At 52.8% G+C, this 17,789-nt stretch overlaps 1 protein-coding gene across 2 annotated transcripts in view; it reads right to left on the bottom strand.

Moving 5' to 3' along the window:
* baiap2l1 (BAR/IMD domain containing adaptor protein 2 like 1) overlaps positions 1–17,565 on the bottom strand; it is a 99,642-nt gene extending 82,077 nt beyond the window's left edge. For both annotated transcript variants that reach the window (XM_033040555.1, XM_033040556.1), the window contains exons 1-2: positions 17,309–17,565; positions 7,541–7,616 (exon numbers count right to left, since the gene is read on the bottom strand). In XM_033040555.1, coding sequence (XP_032896446.1) covers positions 7,541–7,616; positions 17,309–17,359 — 127 coding nt within the window. In that variant the 5' untranslated portion in view covers positions 17,360–17,565. The remainder of the gene's footprint in view (positions 1–7,540; positions 7,617–17,308) is intronic.
* Positions 17,566–17,789: the final 224 nt, after the last annotated feature.

Raw genomic sequence — 17,789 nt, 5'->3', positions numbered from 1 at the left:
TGAGTCAGCATCGCCAAGGACTGCTCTCACCCCAACCATGGACTGTTTACCCTCCTACCATCCGGGAGGCGCTACAGGTCTCTCCGTTGCCGAACCAGCAGGTCCAGGAACAGCTTCTTCTCGGCGGCTGTCACTCTACTCAACAACGTACCTCGGTGACTGCCAATCACCCCCCCCCCCCCCCCCGAACACTTATTATTATTTATTCAAATCATTTGCTATGTCGCTCTTCCAGGGAGATGCTAAATGCATTTTGTTGTCTCTGTACTGTACACTGACAATGACAATTAAAATTGAATCTGAATCTGAATCTGAAAGCCATAATTACATTCTTTCTTTGGCTAGATGGTTTTGCTTATCTCCTGGTCATTCAAGTTACAAATGTTTAGTTAGAAAAGTTGTCTTTGGGAAAGTAGCTATCTTGCATGCTTAGGATTGTATCTTTAAAAGTGCTCTATTTATCTTTTGGTTCCCTCAATTTATTTTCTTTAGTTGCCATATTTAATCAAATTTCAGTCTGATATACTTCACGTGCATGACTCCTATAAAGTTATTAATTTGATCAAACTTGGATTGTTTTCTCTGGAGCCTTGGAGGCTGATGGAAGTTGATAAAATTAGGAGAGTATATATAGGGTAGACAATCAGAACCTTTTTCCCCCTCATGGAAATGTCAAAACTAGAGGGCATAGCTTTAGGTTGAGAGGGAGAATGTTTAAAGGACTTGCATGGGACCATTTTATGTTTACACGGGGAGTGATAGGTGCCTGGAACATGCTGCTGAGGTAGTGCTGGTGAAAGCATATATGTTTTAAGAGGCTATTAGATAAGAAAATGAATATGCAGGTAATGCAGGGATATGGATCATGCACAGGCAGGTGGAATTTGGCATCATGTTCAGCGCAGATGTTATGGCCAAAAGAGCCTGTTCCAGTGCTGTAGTATTCTATATTCTATTTGTTGTCATTCTTTCCAACAGATATGATTTGAGATGCTACCTGCCTCCATCCTCATGCAGTGCATCCAATTTCAGCCACCTATTGGTGCAAAAAAAAAATCTTACTTTCCAAATATCCTGCCCCCTTACCTTAAATTCATGCCCTCTATTTATAGACAACTCAAGAGGAAGTTTCTACCATGTACCTTACCCTTGCCCCTCATGAGTTGTATACTTTAGGTTCCTCTCAGCCTCTCTTCTCTAGGAAAGGCAAACCAAGCCTTTTTACTGTCTGCTTAGATGAAACATGCAATCCAGACATCTGATGAATCTCATCTGCAGTCTCTCGAATACAAACATTTTTCCATGAAATATCAACCAGAACTACACATATTCTTCAGCTGTGGCTTAATTAATATTTTATATACCTGTATCATAACTTCCTGTTTAAAATATTTTATCTCTTGGCAATTGAAAGCAAGTCTCGTATATTTTTTAACCACCTTAACACCTTGAGCTGCTTATTCAAGGATCCTTGGACATGTACACTAACAAATTTCTGTTTGGCTTTTAGTTTTAGAGATATAGAGTGGAAACGGGTCTACGCTGACCAACGATCACCCATATACTATACACCCATCGCCTGTACTTCGCTGGAATATGGGAGGGAAAAAGAGCACCCGGAGAAAACCCACACTGTCACAGGGAGACTCCGTACAAACAGCACCCAGAGTCAGGATTGAACTTGGGTCTCTGGCACTACAAGGCAGCAACTTTACTGCAATACCACTGTCTTCTTCAATACTTCCTCCTACTTTGATTGTGTAGATCCTAGCCTTATTGCAACACCTCACATTTCAGGATTACATTTAATCTGCAATTTCTCTCTTCATTTGCCAATTTGCCAATATTGTCCGGTGGCCAAAGTCTACTTATCAACATTGAATGTTTGTCTTATCTGCAAATGCTAATCATACCTCTTACATCCAGAGTCTTTTATCTGATTTCCATAATTATAAGATGAATGTCCACATGACATGTTCATTTTAAAATAGTCACAAAGTACTGGAGTAACTCAGCGGGACAGGCAGCATCTCTTGAGAGAAGGAATGGATTATGTTTTGGGTCAAGACCCTTCTTCAGACTGAGAGTCAGGGGAGAGGGAGACATAGACATATGGAAAAGTAAGGTGTGAAAACACAGATCAAGAAGAAGATGGTCAAGGAAAATGTAGAATGGTTCATTGTTAGCTGAGGGGAAGCTGACAACGAGGCATACTCTACAATCAGTAATATTTAATCAGGACAGTGAAACTAGTCGGAGAACTAGGATGGCGGAAGCATAGAGAGCTTCCTACGCATAACATGTTAATTTATTGCTTCTTGCATCATACTGTTACAGGTATATCTTTGTGTCTTCTACCCATTGTCTTACCTGGAATGATTGTTTCCCCCCTGCTGAACCCACCTCTCTTCACACAGCCCTGATCCAATTTAACTAAGAATTTATTGCAGTGTGAATGTTCCTTTGGACTAATGCTATTTCTCTTTTATAGACCATTTCTCTTTTATAAGCCCATTTTGTTCCTCATAAACATTGTTACTCTTACATCATGTTGCTAACAAAATTGATTACCTCAATCCTTTCTTTTCCTTACCAATGGAAAGGGTAAATTGGTGCCTTCTAACCTCCAGCTTTGATTTGTGCATCTTTCTCAAAATAAAATCAAAGTCAAGGTTTCAACATGCATAATTGGAATTTATTTACTTCAGGGGATGAATAAAATGAAAATATGCCCCAGTTTACAAACAAGCCAAAAGCTTCTGACATTGCTCGAGCTTACAGTATATGCCCGAGGTTATAAATGTTTTGAAAATCCAGAGTGGACTGATGGATCAAAATTTTACATTTACAGGCCAAATTACCTCTCAATTTGGAGTACCCCGTATTTCCCGGCAATGAATGCACTATTTTTTACCCTAAAATAAAGCTCGAAAATGTACCTGCGTCTTGGAGGCCGAAGGCTAGATTGTTAGTCAAGAAAGATAGACTTGGGCCAAATCGCTTTTAAAACATGGGGGGGACCACAATGAGGCCGAACACAGGGGTCGACAAACTACGGCCCGAATCCGGCCCGTAACTCAAGCGAACCGACCTGGGAACTACAGCCATTCGCGGGGCACGCAGCCGACCTGGGCGCAACAGCCAGACCTGGGGCAAGCAGGCTTTGGAGGTGTCGGTCAAGTGAGAATAACAGAGAAAATAAGAAAGCTGCTGCCTTGTCAACAGATGCGCACAAAAGCAGTTGGTCTTAGTTTTGAAATTCTCGTTATCCCTATTTTTGAGCTGGCTTGGAGACTGGACACTGAGGGGACCAGCTCAAGAGCAAAGATCATAGAGCAGTGCGGGTCAGCGGGCGATGGATAACAGGACAGCGAGCGGTGAAGCTTACTCCCAGGGCCGGCCTTAAGCCGATTGGACCGATTGCAGCGGCGGCATCGGCGGCGGCTGTGGAGCTGCGGGTCCGAGGAGCGAGGGGACCGCCCGGAGCCTCGGCATCGGCGGCGGCGGAGCTGCGGGAGTGAGGACGGCGGTGCAGCGCTGGAGCACCATTGCGGGGCGGGCGGTGCCTTGCCTGGGTCGCCGCGCTGGAACTCCGGTGAGCTGGGACCGGCGTTAAAAACATCGCGGAGCTGCGGCGCTGAACTTACATCGGGAGCCTGGGATCTCGCGACGAGATCGCCAGTTGAGCTCCATTCGGCGCGGCCTTGTCGGCTCCGGAAGCCACGGTCTCGAGTAAGGAGGCGGCCTTTCCAGGGTTCCCATGCCGCTGAGAGGACTCTCCCGACGCCGGAACATCATCACCCAGCGAGGACGGCCTGGAACATCGGGCCTCCGTAGAGGCAACTGTGGAGGCCTCAATAGGCCCGACTATGGGTGGACATTGGGGATGGGACTGGACTTTGTGCCTTTTTATGTTATGTTATGTACTTTGTGATGTTTTTATGTTAAAGCTATTTATTATTGTTATGTTTGTATTCTTTCTTATGTGCTGCATTGGCAAAAGGAATTTCACTACATCTAGGTGTATGTGACAATAAATCAACCTTTGAACCTTTGAACCTTGCTCCCATTTGTGCCCCGCACCAATGGGGGGTCCCGCGCTAATTTTCCGTATTTCGTATGGAAATACGAATTCGTGTTGCTAAATACATATTTTTTTAAACACTTGCCTTAAATACGGATTTTTTTTAAAACGAACATGGAAAAAAACCACCGCACCGGCCATCAGACAAAAACAATGTGTTAACTACTAGCACGTTAACAGCCAGTTAACATCAATTAATCGATCCACATTCCTCAGTAAATGTAAATGTTTTGACCAAGTATTAATGACGCCCTGTGAATTTTATTCAAAGGAACGCGACGTCATTAATACTTGGTCAAAGCACAATTACACTGAGGAATGTAGATCGATGCATTGACGACATTGAGAATTTCTTAAAACTCATCATCATGGTTGAGGGCGCAGACCGTGAGCTTCTTCTTGGTGTGCAGGTTAGTCATTCACCTACCGACCCACGTTGTATCTCTCTGTCTTTCACTCTCTCCGTCCGTCCCTCCCTCCCTATCTCTCTCCCCCGCTCCCATTTTGTCGCTCTCTCGCTCCCTCTCTCTCACCCTGTCGCCTCGGCATTCCCGGAATCATTGACGGCTGCATCTGCGGTTCCTTTCTGTTGGGGGGGGGGGGGGGGGGGGGGTCATTGCCGTTTGGCAACATATGGTTGTTGCCAAGGTTTTCGAGTAAAGCATAACTCACTTCCCCAATGTGCTGCACAAAACTAGAAGGTGCCTTGCCCAGCACTGTTTCACAGACCTCCAATGAGCTGGTTCAATGGTCTTAGGGTCTGAAGAAGGGCCTCAACCCAAAACGTCACCCATTCCTTGTATCCAGAGGTGCTGCCTGTCCCACCGAGTTACTTCAGCATTTTGTGTCTATCTTTGTTTCAATGGTTCAAAGGTTTCCATGTTATTAGGAAAACTAGAGGTGAGAAAAGGTACCGAACAGATCATTCTGTTCTGGGGTTTGTTCTGTATCTTTTCATGCCTCTAGTTTCCCTCTCCCCTGACTCTCTTTCTGAAGAACTGTGTGCAGGATAGTGTTCGTGTGCAGGGGTCGGTGCAGACTTGGTGGGCAGAAGGGCCTGTTTCCGCGCTGTATCTCTCAACTAAACTAAACAGATAATCTATGGAAAGAAAATAGAGCATCTCTGTTGGTTCGTTATGACTTGACGAGGCTTTCAAATCTCGCACGAGAAACCTTTGCGGCACGATGGCGCAGCGGTACAGTGGCTGCCTCACTGCGCCAGAGACCCGGGTTCTTTCCTGATGACCGGTGCTGTCTGTATGGAGTTTATACGTTCTCCCCGTGACCTGCATTGGTTTTCTCAGAGATCTTCCATTTCCTCCCGCTCTCCAAAGACGTACAAGTTGTAGGTTAAGTGGCCTGGTACAAATGTAAATTGTCACTAGTGTGTGTGGGATAGTGTTTGTGTGCGGGGATTGCTGGTCGGTGCGGATTCGGTGGGCCGAAGGGCCTGTTTCCGTGCTATATCACTAAACTAAACTAAAGCAGATAATCTATGGAAAGAAAGCAGAGCATCTTTATTGGTACATTATGGCTTGACGGGGATTTCAAATCCCGCACAAGATACCTTCAAGAATGGAGCATACATTTCTATCAGTCATTGAAACAGAAACATAGAAAATAGGTGCAGGAGTAGGCCATTCGGCCCATCGAGCCAGCACTTCCATTCTATATGATCATGGCTGATCATCTAAAATCAGTATCCTCGTTTCTGCTTTCTCCCCATATCCCTTGATTCCGTTAGCCCTAAGAGCTAAATCTAACTCTCTTGAAAACAACAAGTGAATTGGCCACCACTGCCTTCTGTGGCAGAGAATTGCACAGATTCACAACTCTCTGGGTGAAAAGGGCGTTTCCTCATCTCAGTCCTAAATGGCCTACCCCCTTATTCTTAAACTGTGGCCCCTTGTTCTGGACTCCCCAGTCACTCTGGGTGAAGTCCAGGTGGAGCTGACAATGTTTGCATCATCCACTTTAAATAAAAAGTCAACTGAATTACGGAAGGTTAGAGAAAAAAGTGTATTTATTTCTCTTTCATTAGAGGCACGGTTGACATTTGTTACAAAGAGAAATCAACTTGTATTTCAAGTAATTTAAAAGTCTCTTCATTAAACGCGAGGACAAGCAGTGTGGAGATTGCTTTCTTCACTGCTTTCAGTGACACATCCATGGGCTCCACTGAACAATAATTTGACCTCAACTGAGCGTTACGACAATAATTACATAGCGAGTTCATAGATCACCTTGCAAGAAGCTCTAGCCATCATGGTTAGTGAAAAAATTCACTTTTTTTTATTGAGAAGAGCTGTCATCTTATGTATTGATCTCAGGTCGCTTTACCCACTCTGGTCTCAGAGCCGGTGTTTCCAACCACGCCAGCCTCCTGAATGCAGAGATGTCTGAGTTTACTGAGTCAAATGTGACGATACAATTGAGTCTGGTTTAGGTTTTTAGTTCAGAGTCAATGCCGAAGGAAGACCAAACGTCTTAAACAGAGATTGGTCAGATACAGTGAGAAATCATGTGAAATAATCACTGAATTTTATTTTAAATGAATGTACCTGCATGTTATACTGTTTAGTTTGGAGATACAGCGCAGATAGTCCACTGAGTTCGCACCGACCAGCGATTTTATTATTTTTCTATTTGTCAATTTGTGCCCGATTATTTGGTGGCCAATCAACCGCTGTCTCTAAGGGCATTGTGTCCAATCACATAATGCAGTTTAATGGTAATTAGCAGCTATGGTAAAGGTTGGATGCCAGCGGAGATACTGACAGTCAAACGGGAGGGAGCAGGAGAGATTCACACAGTGTATAATCCATAGCACCTTAGCGTACAATTTCATAATATATAATAAATAACAGGGCTGACACACCTTGGCTGGGAACCTGGGGCTCACCAAAATTGTTCCCAATTGGGCCCCGCACCTCCTACAGCCGGCCCTGCTTACTCCTGTGTCAGCGGGAGTTACCTCAATTGGTCCCATGAACTAGTATTGTCATTCAATAAGATCACAACTGATTCAACTTGTCCCAATGTGCTCTGTTTTTCCCACCATCCCTCCACCTGCCGTCACCCTTCACCCTTCACACTCCACCCTCCACCCCCCCCCCCCCCCCCACCCATTCAGTCATTCAGAATGGAGGAGATCTGGAAGCCTTGGTTCTGGATTTTTTTTTAGCGTGAGAAATTCTATGTCCCGCCAGCCTTTTTTCAACATTTAGCAACTCAAAATGGGGGTGCATCTTCGACGCAGGTGCGTCTTCATTGCCAGGAATTACAGCATTGTAAAGCATTAACTATCTACAGGAAGATTACTATCTGAAATCAAGAACCGTTCCTGGAATTGCAGGTTGCTTCCTCCTTGTGGTGCCAGGAACCTACCAAAGGCAGTAAACAGACCATCTAAAACAACCATCACACGATCAGAAAATATTTAAGTCGAACACTTACCACTAACAGCTTTTTCATAATTTTTGCCTAGATTTACGAGATTCCGTAATCCTGGATTAAACTGTTCCATTACAGTCTGAAGGAAACAGATATGTTTATTGTAACATTTATATGTATTATTTTCATTATAAACTTACTGAAATTATGGGTGACATTTGCATGATTTTGATTGTAATAAATTTGAATCTGAAAGGAAAGTTTATAAATAGGAACAATTGTAGCAGCATTGTGAAATGACAATACAATTGTGCATTCTCATTTATGTTTAAACACCAGCATTTCAGCTATAAGGACACATGATACTTTGCAGTTTTCTGTAGAGGTAGCCATAATTAAACCAACCATTTGATTACAAAAGTAAAATAACACCATAAAATATTAGGAACAACATTTAATCATTTCTTAAATAAAGACTAGTTACAAAAATTTTGAAATGTTTGACACAAACCCCAAATTTAAAACACCCAAATAAAGATACCATACCACAGACCTACAATGCTCTCCACAAAAGAGAATAATTCATATTTTATAAAAATATTAACCTCAATCAATTCAATAGTGGTATTGTTTTATGGGTATCCTGGGTGCAATAAATATACCAAAAAGGAGAGATCAACATTCAAAAAAACTATACCCCCAAACCTGTTTGATATCTATTGAATCTGTGCCCAGAAATGTTTCAGCCAAAATCAATTCATAAATTACATGTTGCAACACTATTTGAGCAATAATAAAAAAACAGAAAGCAATTCAACCAAGCTTGTACCGGACCCCAAGGTTTGATATTTTATTCCCTTAAGCATCAAACCAATTAGGCAACCTCCGGGCTAATATTTCTTTAAACTGGGTTGATTTGGACGAGTGGAAAGAAAATTCAAACTTTTCACTAATATAGCTCTTCCACCAATAGTATTTTGGATGATTCATTAAGTATCAATTGTGTCACTGAGTGGAGCTTCCTGTAGAAAAAAAAACCAGATGACTCAAGGTGTGGACTCCCTAAATTTCACCAATGACGGATGCAAGTACAGTCCCTGCCTTATCACTCATCTACCTAACCCACCAATTTATACCACAGAGACACAAGAGATGCTGGAATCTGGAACAAAAAACAGCCAGATGCCCTCAATGTGTCAAGCAGCATCTTGATAGTCGACATTTCTAGTCAAAATTGGGAATTACGACTGTATGTGCAGAGGGAAGATAGCCTGAATAAAGAGGTGAGACAGGTTGGGACAGGTTGGTGATAGTTGCAATGCGAGGAAGGGGCAGGGGTGTTTTAAGACACGCTTAAGGGTGAGAGGTGGAACAGGGAGAATAAAATCGTTGGGGGGGAAATCGGTGAGGCGGGGGGAAATCGGTGGGGGGGGAGAAATCGGTGGGAGGGGGGAAATCGGTGGGAGGGGGGAAATCGGTGGGGGGGGGGAATCGGTGGGGGGGGAATCGGAGGTGGGGGGAATCGGAGGGGGGGGAAATCGGTGGGGGGGGATCGGTGGGGGGGGGATCGGTGGGGGGGGGGGATCGGTGGGGGGGGGATCGGTGGGGGGGGGGATCGGTGGGGGGGGGGGGAATCGGTGTGAGGGGGGGAAAATCGGTGTGAGGGGGGGGGAATCGGTGTGAGGGGGGGGAATCGGTTGTGAGGGGGGGGGAATCGGTGTGAGGGGGGGGAATTGATGGGGGGGGAATCGATGGGGGGGAATCGATGGGGGGGGGGGAATCGATGGGGGGAATCGATGGGGGGGGAATCGATGGGGGGGGAATCGATGGGGGGGGGGAATCGATGGGGGGGGGGAATCGATGGGGGGGGGGAATCGATGGGGGGGGGAATCGATGGGGGGGGGGGAAATCGATGGGGGGGGGGGAATCGATGGGGGGGGGGAATCGATGGGGGGGGAATCGATGGGGGGGGGGGGAATCGATGGGGGGGGGAATCGATGGGGGGGGGGGGGAATCGATGAGGGGGGGGGGAATCGATGGGGTGGGGGAATCGATGAGGGGGGGGGAATCGATGGGGAGGGGGGGAAATCGATGGGGGGGGGGGAAATCGATGGGGGGGGGAATCGATGGGGGGGGGGAATCGATGGGGGGGGAATCGATGGGGGGGAATCGATGGGGGGGAATCGATGGGGGGGAATCGATGGGGGGGGAATCGATGGGGGGGGAATCGATGGGGGGGGAATCGATGGGGGGGGAATCGATGGGGGGGGGAATCGATGGGGGGGGGGAATCGATGGGGGGGGGGAATCGATGGGGGGGGGGGAATCGATGGGGGGGGGGGAATCGATGGGGGGGGGGGAATCGATGGGGGGGGGGGGAATCGATGGGGGGGGGGGAATCGATGGGGGGGGGAATCGATGGGGAGTGAATCGATGGGGGGGGGGGAATCGATGGGGGGGGGGAATCGATGGGGGGGGGGGGAATCGATGGGGGGGGGAATCGATGGGGGGGAATCGATGGGGGGGGGGAATCGATGGGGGGGGGGAATCGATGGGGGGGGGAATCGATGGGGGGGGGAATCGATGGGGGGGGAATCGATGGGGGGGAATCGATGGGGGGGGAATCGATGGGGGGGGAATCGATGGGGGGGAATCGATGGGGGGGGAATCGATGGGGGGGGGAATCGATGGGGGGGGGCATCGATGGGGGGGGGCATCGATGGGGGGGGGGCATCGATGGGGGGGGGGAATCGATGGGGGGGGGAATCGATGGGGGGGGAATCGATGGGGGGGAATCGATGGGGGGGGAATCGATGGGGGGGGAATCGATGGGGGGGGAATCGATGGGGGGGGAATCGATGGGGGGGGGAATCGATGGGGGGGGAATCGATGGGGGGGGGAATCGATGGGGGGGGGGAATCGATGGGGGGGGGAATCGATGGGGGGGGGAATCGATGGGGGGGGGAATCGATGGGGGGGGGAATCGATGGGGGGGGGGAATCGATGGGGGGGGGAATCGATGGGGGGGGGAATCGATGGGGGGGGGAATCGATGGGGGGGGGAATCGATGGGGGGGGAATCGATGGGGGGGGGAATCGATGGGGGGGAATCGATGGGGGGGAATCGATGGGGGGGGAATCGATGGGGGGGGAATCGATGGGGGGGGAATCGATGGGGGGGGGAATCGATGGGGGGGGGAATCGATGGGGGGGGGAATCGATGGGGGGGGGGAATCGATGGGGGGGGGAATCGATGGGGGGGGAATCGATGGGGGGGAATCGATGGGGGGGGGAATCGATGGGGGGGGGAATCGATGGGGGGGGGAATCGATGGGGGGGGGAATCGATGGGGGGGGAGAATCGATGGGGGGGGGAGAATCGATGGGGGGGGAATCGATGGGGGGGGAATCGATGGGGGGGAATCGATGGGGGGGGGGAATCGATGGGGGGGGAATCGATGGGGGGGGGAATCGATGGGCGGGGAATCGATGGGCGGGGAATCGATGGGCGGGGGAATCGATGGGCGGGGAATCGATGGGGGGGGGAATCGATGGGGGGGAATCGATGGGGGGGAATCGATGGGGGGGGAATCGATGGGGGGGGGAATCGATGGGGGGGGATCGGTGGGGGGGGGATCGGTGGGGGGGGGGTGGGATCGGTGGGGGGGGGGTGGGATCGGTGGGGGGGGGGGGGGGATCGGTGGGGGGGGGGGGGGATCGGTGGGGGGGGGGGGAATCGGTGGGGGGGGGGAATCGATGGGGGGGGGGAATCGATGGGGGGGGGGGAATCGATGGGGGGGGGGAATCGATGGGGGGGGGAATCGATGGGGGGGGGAATCGATGGGGTGGGGGAATCGATGAGGGGGGGGAATCGATGGGGGGGGGAATCGATGGGGGGGGAATCGATGGGGGGGGGGAATCGATGGGGGGGGGAATCGATGGGGGGGAATCGATGGGGGGGGGAATCGATGGGGGGGGGAATCGATGGGGGGGGGAATCGATGGGGGGGGGAATCGATGGGGGGGGGGAATCGATGGGGGGGGGAATCGATGGGGGGGGGGAAATCGATGGGGGGGGGGGGAAATCGATGGGGGGGGGAATCGATGGGGGGGGGAATCGATGGTGGGGGGAATCGATGGGGGGGGGAATCGATGGGGGGGGAATCGATGGGGGGGAACATTACGATGGGGGGGGGGAAATCGATGGGGGGGGGAATCGATGGGGGGGGAATCGATGGGGGGGGGAATCGATGGGGGGGAATCGATGGGGGGGGGAAATCGATGGGGGGGGGAATCGAGGGGGGGGGGAATCGATGGGGGGGAATCGATGGGGGGGAATCGATGGGGGGGGGGAATCGATGGGGGGGGAATCGATGGGGGGGGGAATCGATGGGGGGGGGAATCGAGGGGGGGGGAATCGATGGGGGGGGAAAATCGATGGGGGGGGAATCGATGGGGGGGGAATCGATGGGGGGGGGAATCGATGGGGGGGCGAGAATCGATGGGGGGAGAATCGATGGGGGGAATCGATGGGGGGGGGAATTCGATGGGGGGGGGAATCGATGGGGGGGGGAGAAATCGATGGGGGGGGAATCGATGGGGGGGGGAATCGATGGGGCGGGGAATCGATGGGGGGGGGAATCGATGGGGGGGGAATCGATGGGGGGGGAATCGATGGGGGGGGGAATCGATGGGGGGGGAATCGATGGGGGGGGGAATCGATGGGGGGGGAATCGATGGGGGGGGAATCGATGGGGGGGAATCGATGGGGGGGGAATCGATGGGGGGGAATCGATGGGGGGGGAATCGATGGGGGGGGAATCGATGGGGGGGGAATCGATGGGGGGGGGGATCGGTGGGGGGACGTGGGGGGGAATCGGTGGGGGGGGGATCGATGGGGGGGGGATCGGTGGGGGGGGATCGGTGGGGGGGGGGATCGGTGGGGGGGGATCGGTGGGGGGGGGATCGGTGGGGGGGGAGTCGGTGGGGGGGGAAGTCGATGGGGGGGGGGATCGGTGGGGGGGGGGATCGGTGGGGGGGGGGATCGGTGGGGGGGGGAATCGGTGGGGGGGGGATCGGTGGGGGGGGGGGGGCTCGGTGGGGGGGGGCTCGGTGGGGGGGGGGGATCGGTGGGGGGGGGGGATCGGTGGGGGGGGGGATCGGTGGGGGGGGGGATCGGTGGGGGGGGGGATCGGTGGGGGGGGGGATCGGTGGGGGGGATCGGTGGGGGGGATCGGTGGGGGGGATCGGTGGGGGGGGGATCGGTGTGGGGGGGGATCGGTGGGTGGGGGGATCGGTGGGGGTGGGGAATCGGTGGGGGGGGAATCGGTGGGGGGGGGAATCGGTGGGGGGGGGAATCGGTGGGGGGGGGAATCGGTGGGGGGGGGAATCGGTGGGGGGGGAATCGGTGGGGGGGGAATCGGTGGGGGGGGGGAATCGGTGGGGGGGGGAATCGGTGGGGGGGGGAATCGGTGGGGGGGGGAATCGGTGGGGGGGGAATCGGTGGGGGGGGAATCGGTGGGGGGGAATCGGTGGGGGGGAATTGGTGGGAGGGAATTGGTAGGGGGGGAATTGGTAGGGGGGAATTGGTGGGGGAAATGGTGGGGGGGGGAATTGGTGGGGGGGGGAATTGGTGGGGGGGGGAATTGGTGGGGGGGGGGAATTGGTGGGGGGGGGGGAATTGGTGGGGGGGGGGAATTGGTGGGGGGGGGAATTGGTGGGGGGGGGAATTGGTGGGGGGGGGGGAATGGTGGGGGGGGGGAATTGGTGGGGGGGGGGAATTGGTGGGGGGGGGAATTGGTGGGGGGGGATCGGTGGGGGGGGGATCGGTGGGGGGGGGATCGGTGGGGGGGGGGGTCGGTGGGGGGGGGGTCGGTGGGGGGGATCGGTGGGGGGGGATCGGTGGGGGGGGCTCGGTGGGGGGGGATCGGTGGGGGGGGGGGCTCGGTGGGGGGGATCGTTGGGGGGGGATCGGTGGGTGGGGGGATCGGTGGGGGGGGGGATCGGTGGGGGTGGGGAATCGGTGGGGGTGGGGAATCGGTGGGGGGGGGAATCGGTGGGGGGGGAATCGGTGGGGGGGAATCGGTGGGGGGGGAATCGGTGGGGGGGGAATCGGTGGGGGGGGAATCGGTGGGGGGGGGGAATCGGTGGGGGGGGAATCGGTGGGAGGGAATTGGTAGGGGGGAATGGTGGGGGGAATTGGTGGGGGGGGAAATTGGTGGGGGGGAATTGGTGGGGGGGGGGGAATTGGTGGGGGGGGGAATTGGTGGGGGGGGGGGAATTGGTGGGGGGGGGGGAATTGGTGGGGGGGGGGAATTGGTGGGGGGGGGGGAATTGGTGGGGGGGGGGGGAATTGGTGGGGGGGGGGGAATTGGTGGGGGGGGAATCGATGGGGGGGGAATCGATGGGGGGGAATCGATGGGGGGGAATCGATGGGGGGGAATCGATGGGGGGGGAATCGATGGGGGGGGGAAATCGATGGGGGGGGGGGAATCGATGGGGGGGAATCGATGGGGGGGGGAATCGATGGGGGGGGAATCGATGGGGGGGGGGAATCGATGGGGGGGGAATCGATGGGGGGGAATCGATGGGGGGGAATCGATGGGGGGGGGAATCGATGGGGGGGGGAATCGATGGGGGGGGAATCGATGGGGGGGGAATCGATGGGGGGGGAATCGATGGGGGGGGAATCGATGGGGGGGAGGGAATCGATGGGGGGGGGGGAATCGATGGGGGGGGGAATCGATGGGGGGGGGAATCGATGGGGGGGGGGAATCGATGGGGGGGGGGAATCGATGGGGGGGGGGAATCGATGGGGGGGGGGGAATCGATGAGGGGGGGGGAATCGATGAGGGGGGGGGGAATCGATGGGGGGGGGAATCGATGGGGGGGGAATCGATGGGGGGGGGGGGGAATCGATGGGGGGGGGGAATCGATGGGGGGGGGGAATCGATGGGGAGGGGGGAAATCGATGGGGGGGGGAAATCGATGGGGGGGGAAATCGATGGGGGGGGAAATCGATGGGGGGGGAAATCGATGGGGGGGGGGGAATCGATGGGGGGGGGAAATCGATGGGGGGGGGGGAAATCGATGGGGGGGGGGAAATCGATGGGGGGGGGGAAATCGATGGGGGGGGGAAATCGATGGGGGGGGAAATCGATGGGGGGGGGGGAATCGATGGGGGGGGAATCGATGGGGGGGGAATCGATGGGGGGGGAATCGATGGGGGGGAATCGATGGGGGGGGAATCGATGGGGGGGGAATCGATGGGGGGAATCGATGGGGGGAATCGATGGGGGGGGAATCGATGGGGGGGGAATCGATGGGGGGGGAATCGATGGGGGGGGAATCGATGGGGGGGGAATCGATGGGGGGGAATCGATGGGGGGGAATCGATGGGGGGGGAATCGATGGGGGGGGAATCGATGGGGGGGGAATCGATGGGGGGGGAATCGATGGGGGGGGGGGGAATTGGTGGGGGGGGAATTGGTGGGGGGGAATTGGTGGGGGGGAATTGGTGGGGGGGAATTGGTGGGGGGGAATTGATGGGGGTGAATTGGTGGGGGGGGGGGGAATTGGTGGGGGGGGGGAATTGGTGGGGGGGGGGAATTGGTGGGGGGGAATTGGTGGGGGGGGAATTGGTGGGGGGGGGGAATTGGTGGGGGGGGGGGGAATTGGTGGGGGGGGGGAATTGGTGGGGGGGGGGAATTGGTGGGGGGGGGGGGAATTGGTGGGGGGGGGGGGAATTGGTGGGGGGAAATTGGTGGGGGGGAATTGGTGGGGGGAATTGGTGGGGGGGGGAATTGGTGGTGGGGGGAATTGGTGGTGGGGGGTAATTGGTGGTGGGGGGTAATTGGTGGTGGGGGGTAATTGGTGGTGGGGGGTAATTGGTGGTGGGGGGGAATTGGTGTGGGGGGGAATTGGTGTGGGGGGGGGGATTGTTGGGACCCCACTGCAGCCATTTATATCATATCTTCCACAGTCATTAATTTAATATGAAATAAACCATTGCTATCATAACTCAGCAAAGTGTCTGCATTGTTAATCATAACATTCATCTTCAACCGCAGTCATTGTTTTTCCATTAATTCTCCCACATGCCTCAATTTGGCATGCACTAACTGGTACCAGGACTATACATCATAAATGATTTTTTAAGAGTTTAGCTTCCCACAATGCCCTTTTGATATACTGGACAATTCTAGTATGTTGTGTCAATATGCTGCAGAGCACTATTTACAAAGCAGGATGCTGACATCAATTCATTCAATTGCAAAACTTCACCCCACTATACAAAAATAATGGAATAGGCAGATCTCCATGTCCTTGGAGAGATAATCTCTATAAATATATAACCCGTTTATGGTTCAAACTAGAATACAGTGACTTGGAAATTTTTAAATGTTCACACAAACATATATCAAAGCTGCATTGCACTATGACTAGATGAATTAATCAGCTCCTCTGTAGTTCTTCCCTTGGTGGATCCAAAGCAACTAAACTAATTTGCCAAGACCAAAGGTGTGTGCTTTAAAGCAATAAAAATATTTTTTGCTTTAAATAGATAATTATGTGGTGACAATCCCAACCAATTGCACAGCCTACTTATGCTGGTTCAAGTTCACCTCAACAACCTAAGAATCAAGAGATCCGACCAGATTGTTATGAACTTCTGTAGGAAGTATAATCTTCTCGATTAAATTTTAACATAGCTCCCTAAACTTTCTCAGACGATTGCAAGAGATGCCTTGGCAGAATATTTATGAAAGAGCATGGGAATTACCCCTGGCATCTGGTTAATATTTAACACTCAACCAGCAACAGCAAAAACAGAATAACTGTTAACTAATAACAGAGAATATAATCATATTATGGGACCGTGCTGTGTATGCGACATGACAACAAAAGGACTTCATTGGATGTGAAGTGCTTTGAGACATCATGGTGTGAAAAACACTCTAACATCCAAATCGCACTTTTAACTTGGGTAAAACAAAATGCAGGAGTATCTCAGCAGATCAGGAAGCATATTGTGCAGTATCCTTTAACTCCATGCATGTTTTTCCAATTCAGATATCCAAGGAACAGGCTGAGTTACCACATACAGATCCTACTAGGCATTTTAAAAGTTGTAAAACTTTATGGAGACATAAGGAACTGCAGATGCTGGTTTATATAAAAGACACAAAGTGCTGGAGTAACACAGCAGGTCATAGAGAACATAGGTGATATTTGCAACCAGGGCCCTTCTTCAGACTTGAAAAGTTTTTTTTGTTGGGAGGGGCATTTATGTGGAAATTAAATTGTTGCGGATAATGCAAACGTAAACCCTTAGTTTCAGCTTTTACACTTAGTACAAAGTTGCCTCTGTTATGGAAGAGAAGCTTCAGAAGACTGCCTTTGGCGAACTTTGAGAGAGGAAAAAAAGTCATAACTGCGACATAATAAACCCCACTTTTGTTGCCTCTCCACGTCCGCAAATACACCCAGCACGAAAAGGTGACTAAACAGGTAGGTGTAGTACACAGAGTGAGAAGCGATACCCAGCCCTTTTAATACCTATCATCAGTTTCATCACATTCCCAGCTCTATGAAACGAGACAGATCCACATACGGTGAGCTTAATTATGATTGTTAAAGTAAGTTTATTTAAGGTTGTATTTTATTAAGCAGCCCACCCACCTTCCTCAGGTGAATCCTCACCTGCAACAACTCACCTGTGCCACCACCCCACAACAAAAACGCCGCCGGCCTTTACCAGATAATGAACAAAAACTATTTTATTACAAATATTTTAGTTTAAAAGCATGTTTTTTTTTTTGCTGGGGGTCCTCACCTTGTACGTGCTCTCCGTGAGCCTGTTGATATCCTCGGGTTTGCGAGACATAGTTCTTTTCTTAAACCGCTCGCAAAATTAAACCGAAAAAAACAAAACGATAGCCACCGAAAGGTGTTGTCTGAGGAAAGGGTGTTGAGTTTAACAAGGGGGGGGGGGGGGTAAACGAAGTCGTCGGTTCGCTGAGGAGATCCGACGGCCGGCCGCTCGACCGCGCGACTGCTCGAGCTCCTGTCAAACTTCTGCCCGCCGCCAGCTCCCCGCTGACGTCACCCGCTCTCCCCCCGCCCCCCACTCCCTCCCCGGCCCCCACAGCGCAGGCGCCGGGTGTCCCAACCGTAAACCCATCCACGCGCGTCTTGGCCGCAATGCCGCCCGGGGATTGTAGTCCCCTTGTTCGAAACACAGAGTGATGGACTAAACGCAGCGGCTGAGTAAGAGGCAAGTGGTGGATAAATGAAAGGTAGACACACAAAATGCT

The sequence above is a fragment of the Amblyraja radiata genome, chromosome 22 (assembly GCF_010909765.2).
Source record: "Amblyraja radiata isolate CabotCenter1 chromosome 22, sAmbRad1.1.pri, whole genome shotgun sequence".
Lineage (NCBI taxonomy): Eukaryota > Metazoa > Chordata > Chondrichthyes > Rajiformes > Rajidae > Amblyraja > Amblyraja radiata.
Note: the sequence above shows the minus strand (reverse complement) of the source record. Positions and strands in the feature narration are given on the sequence as shown.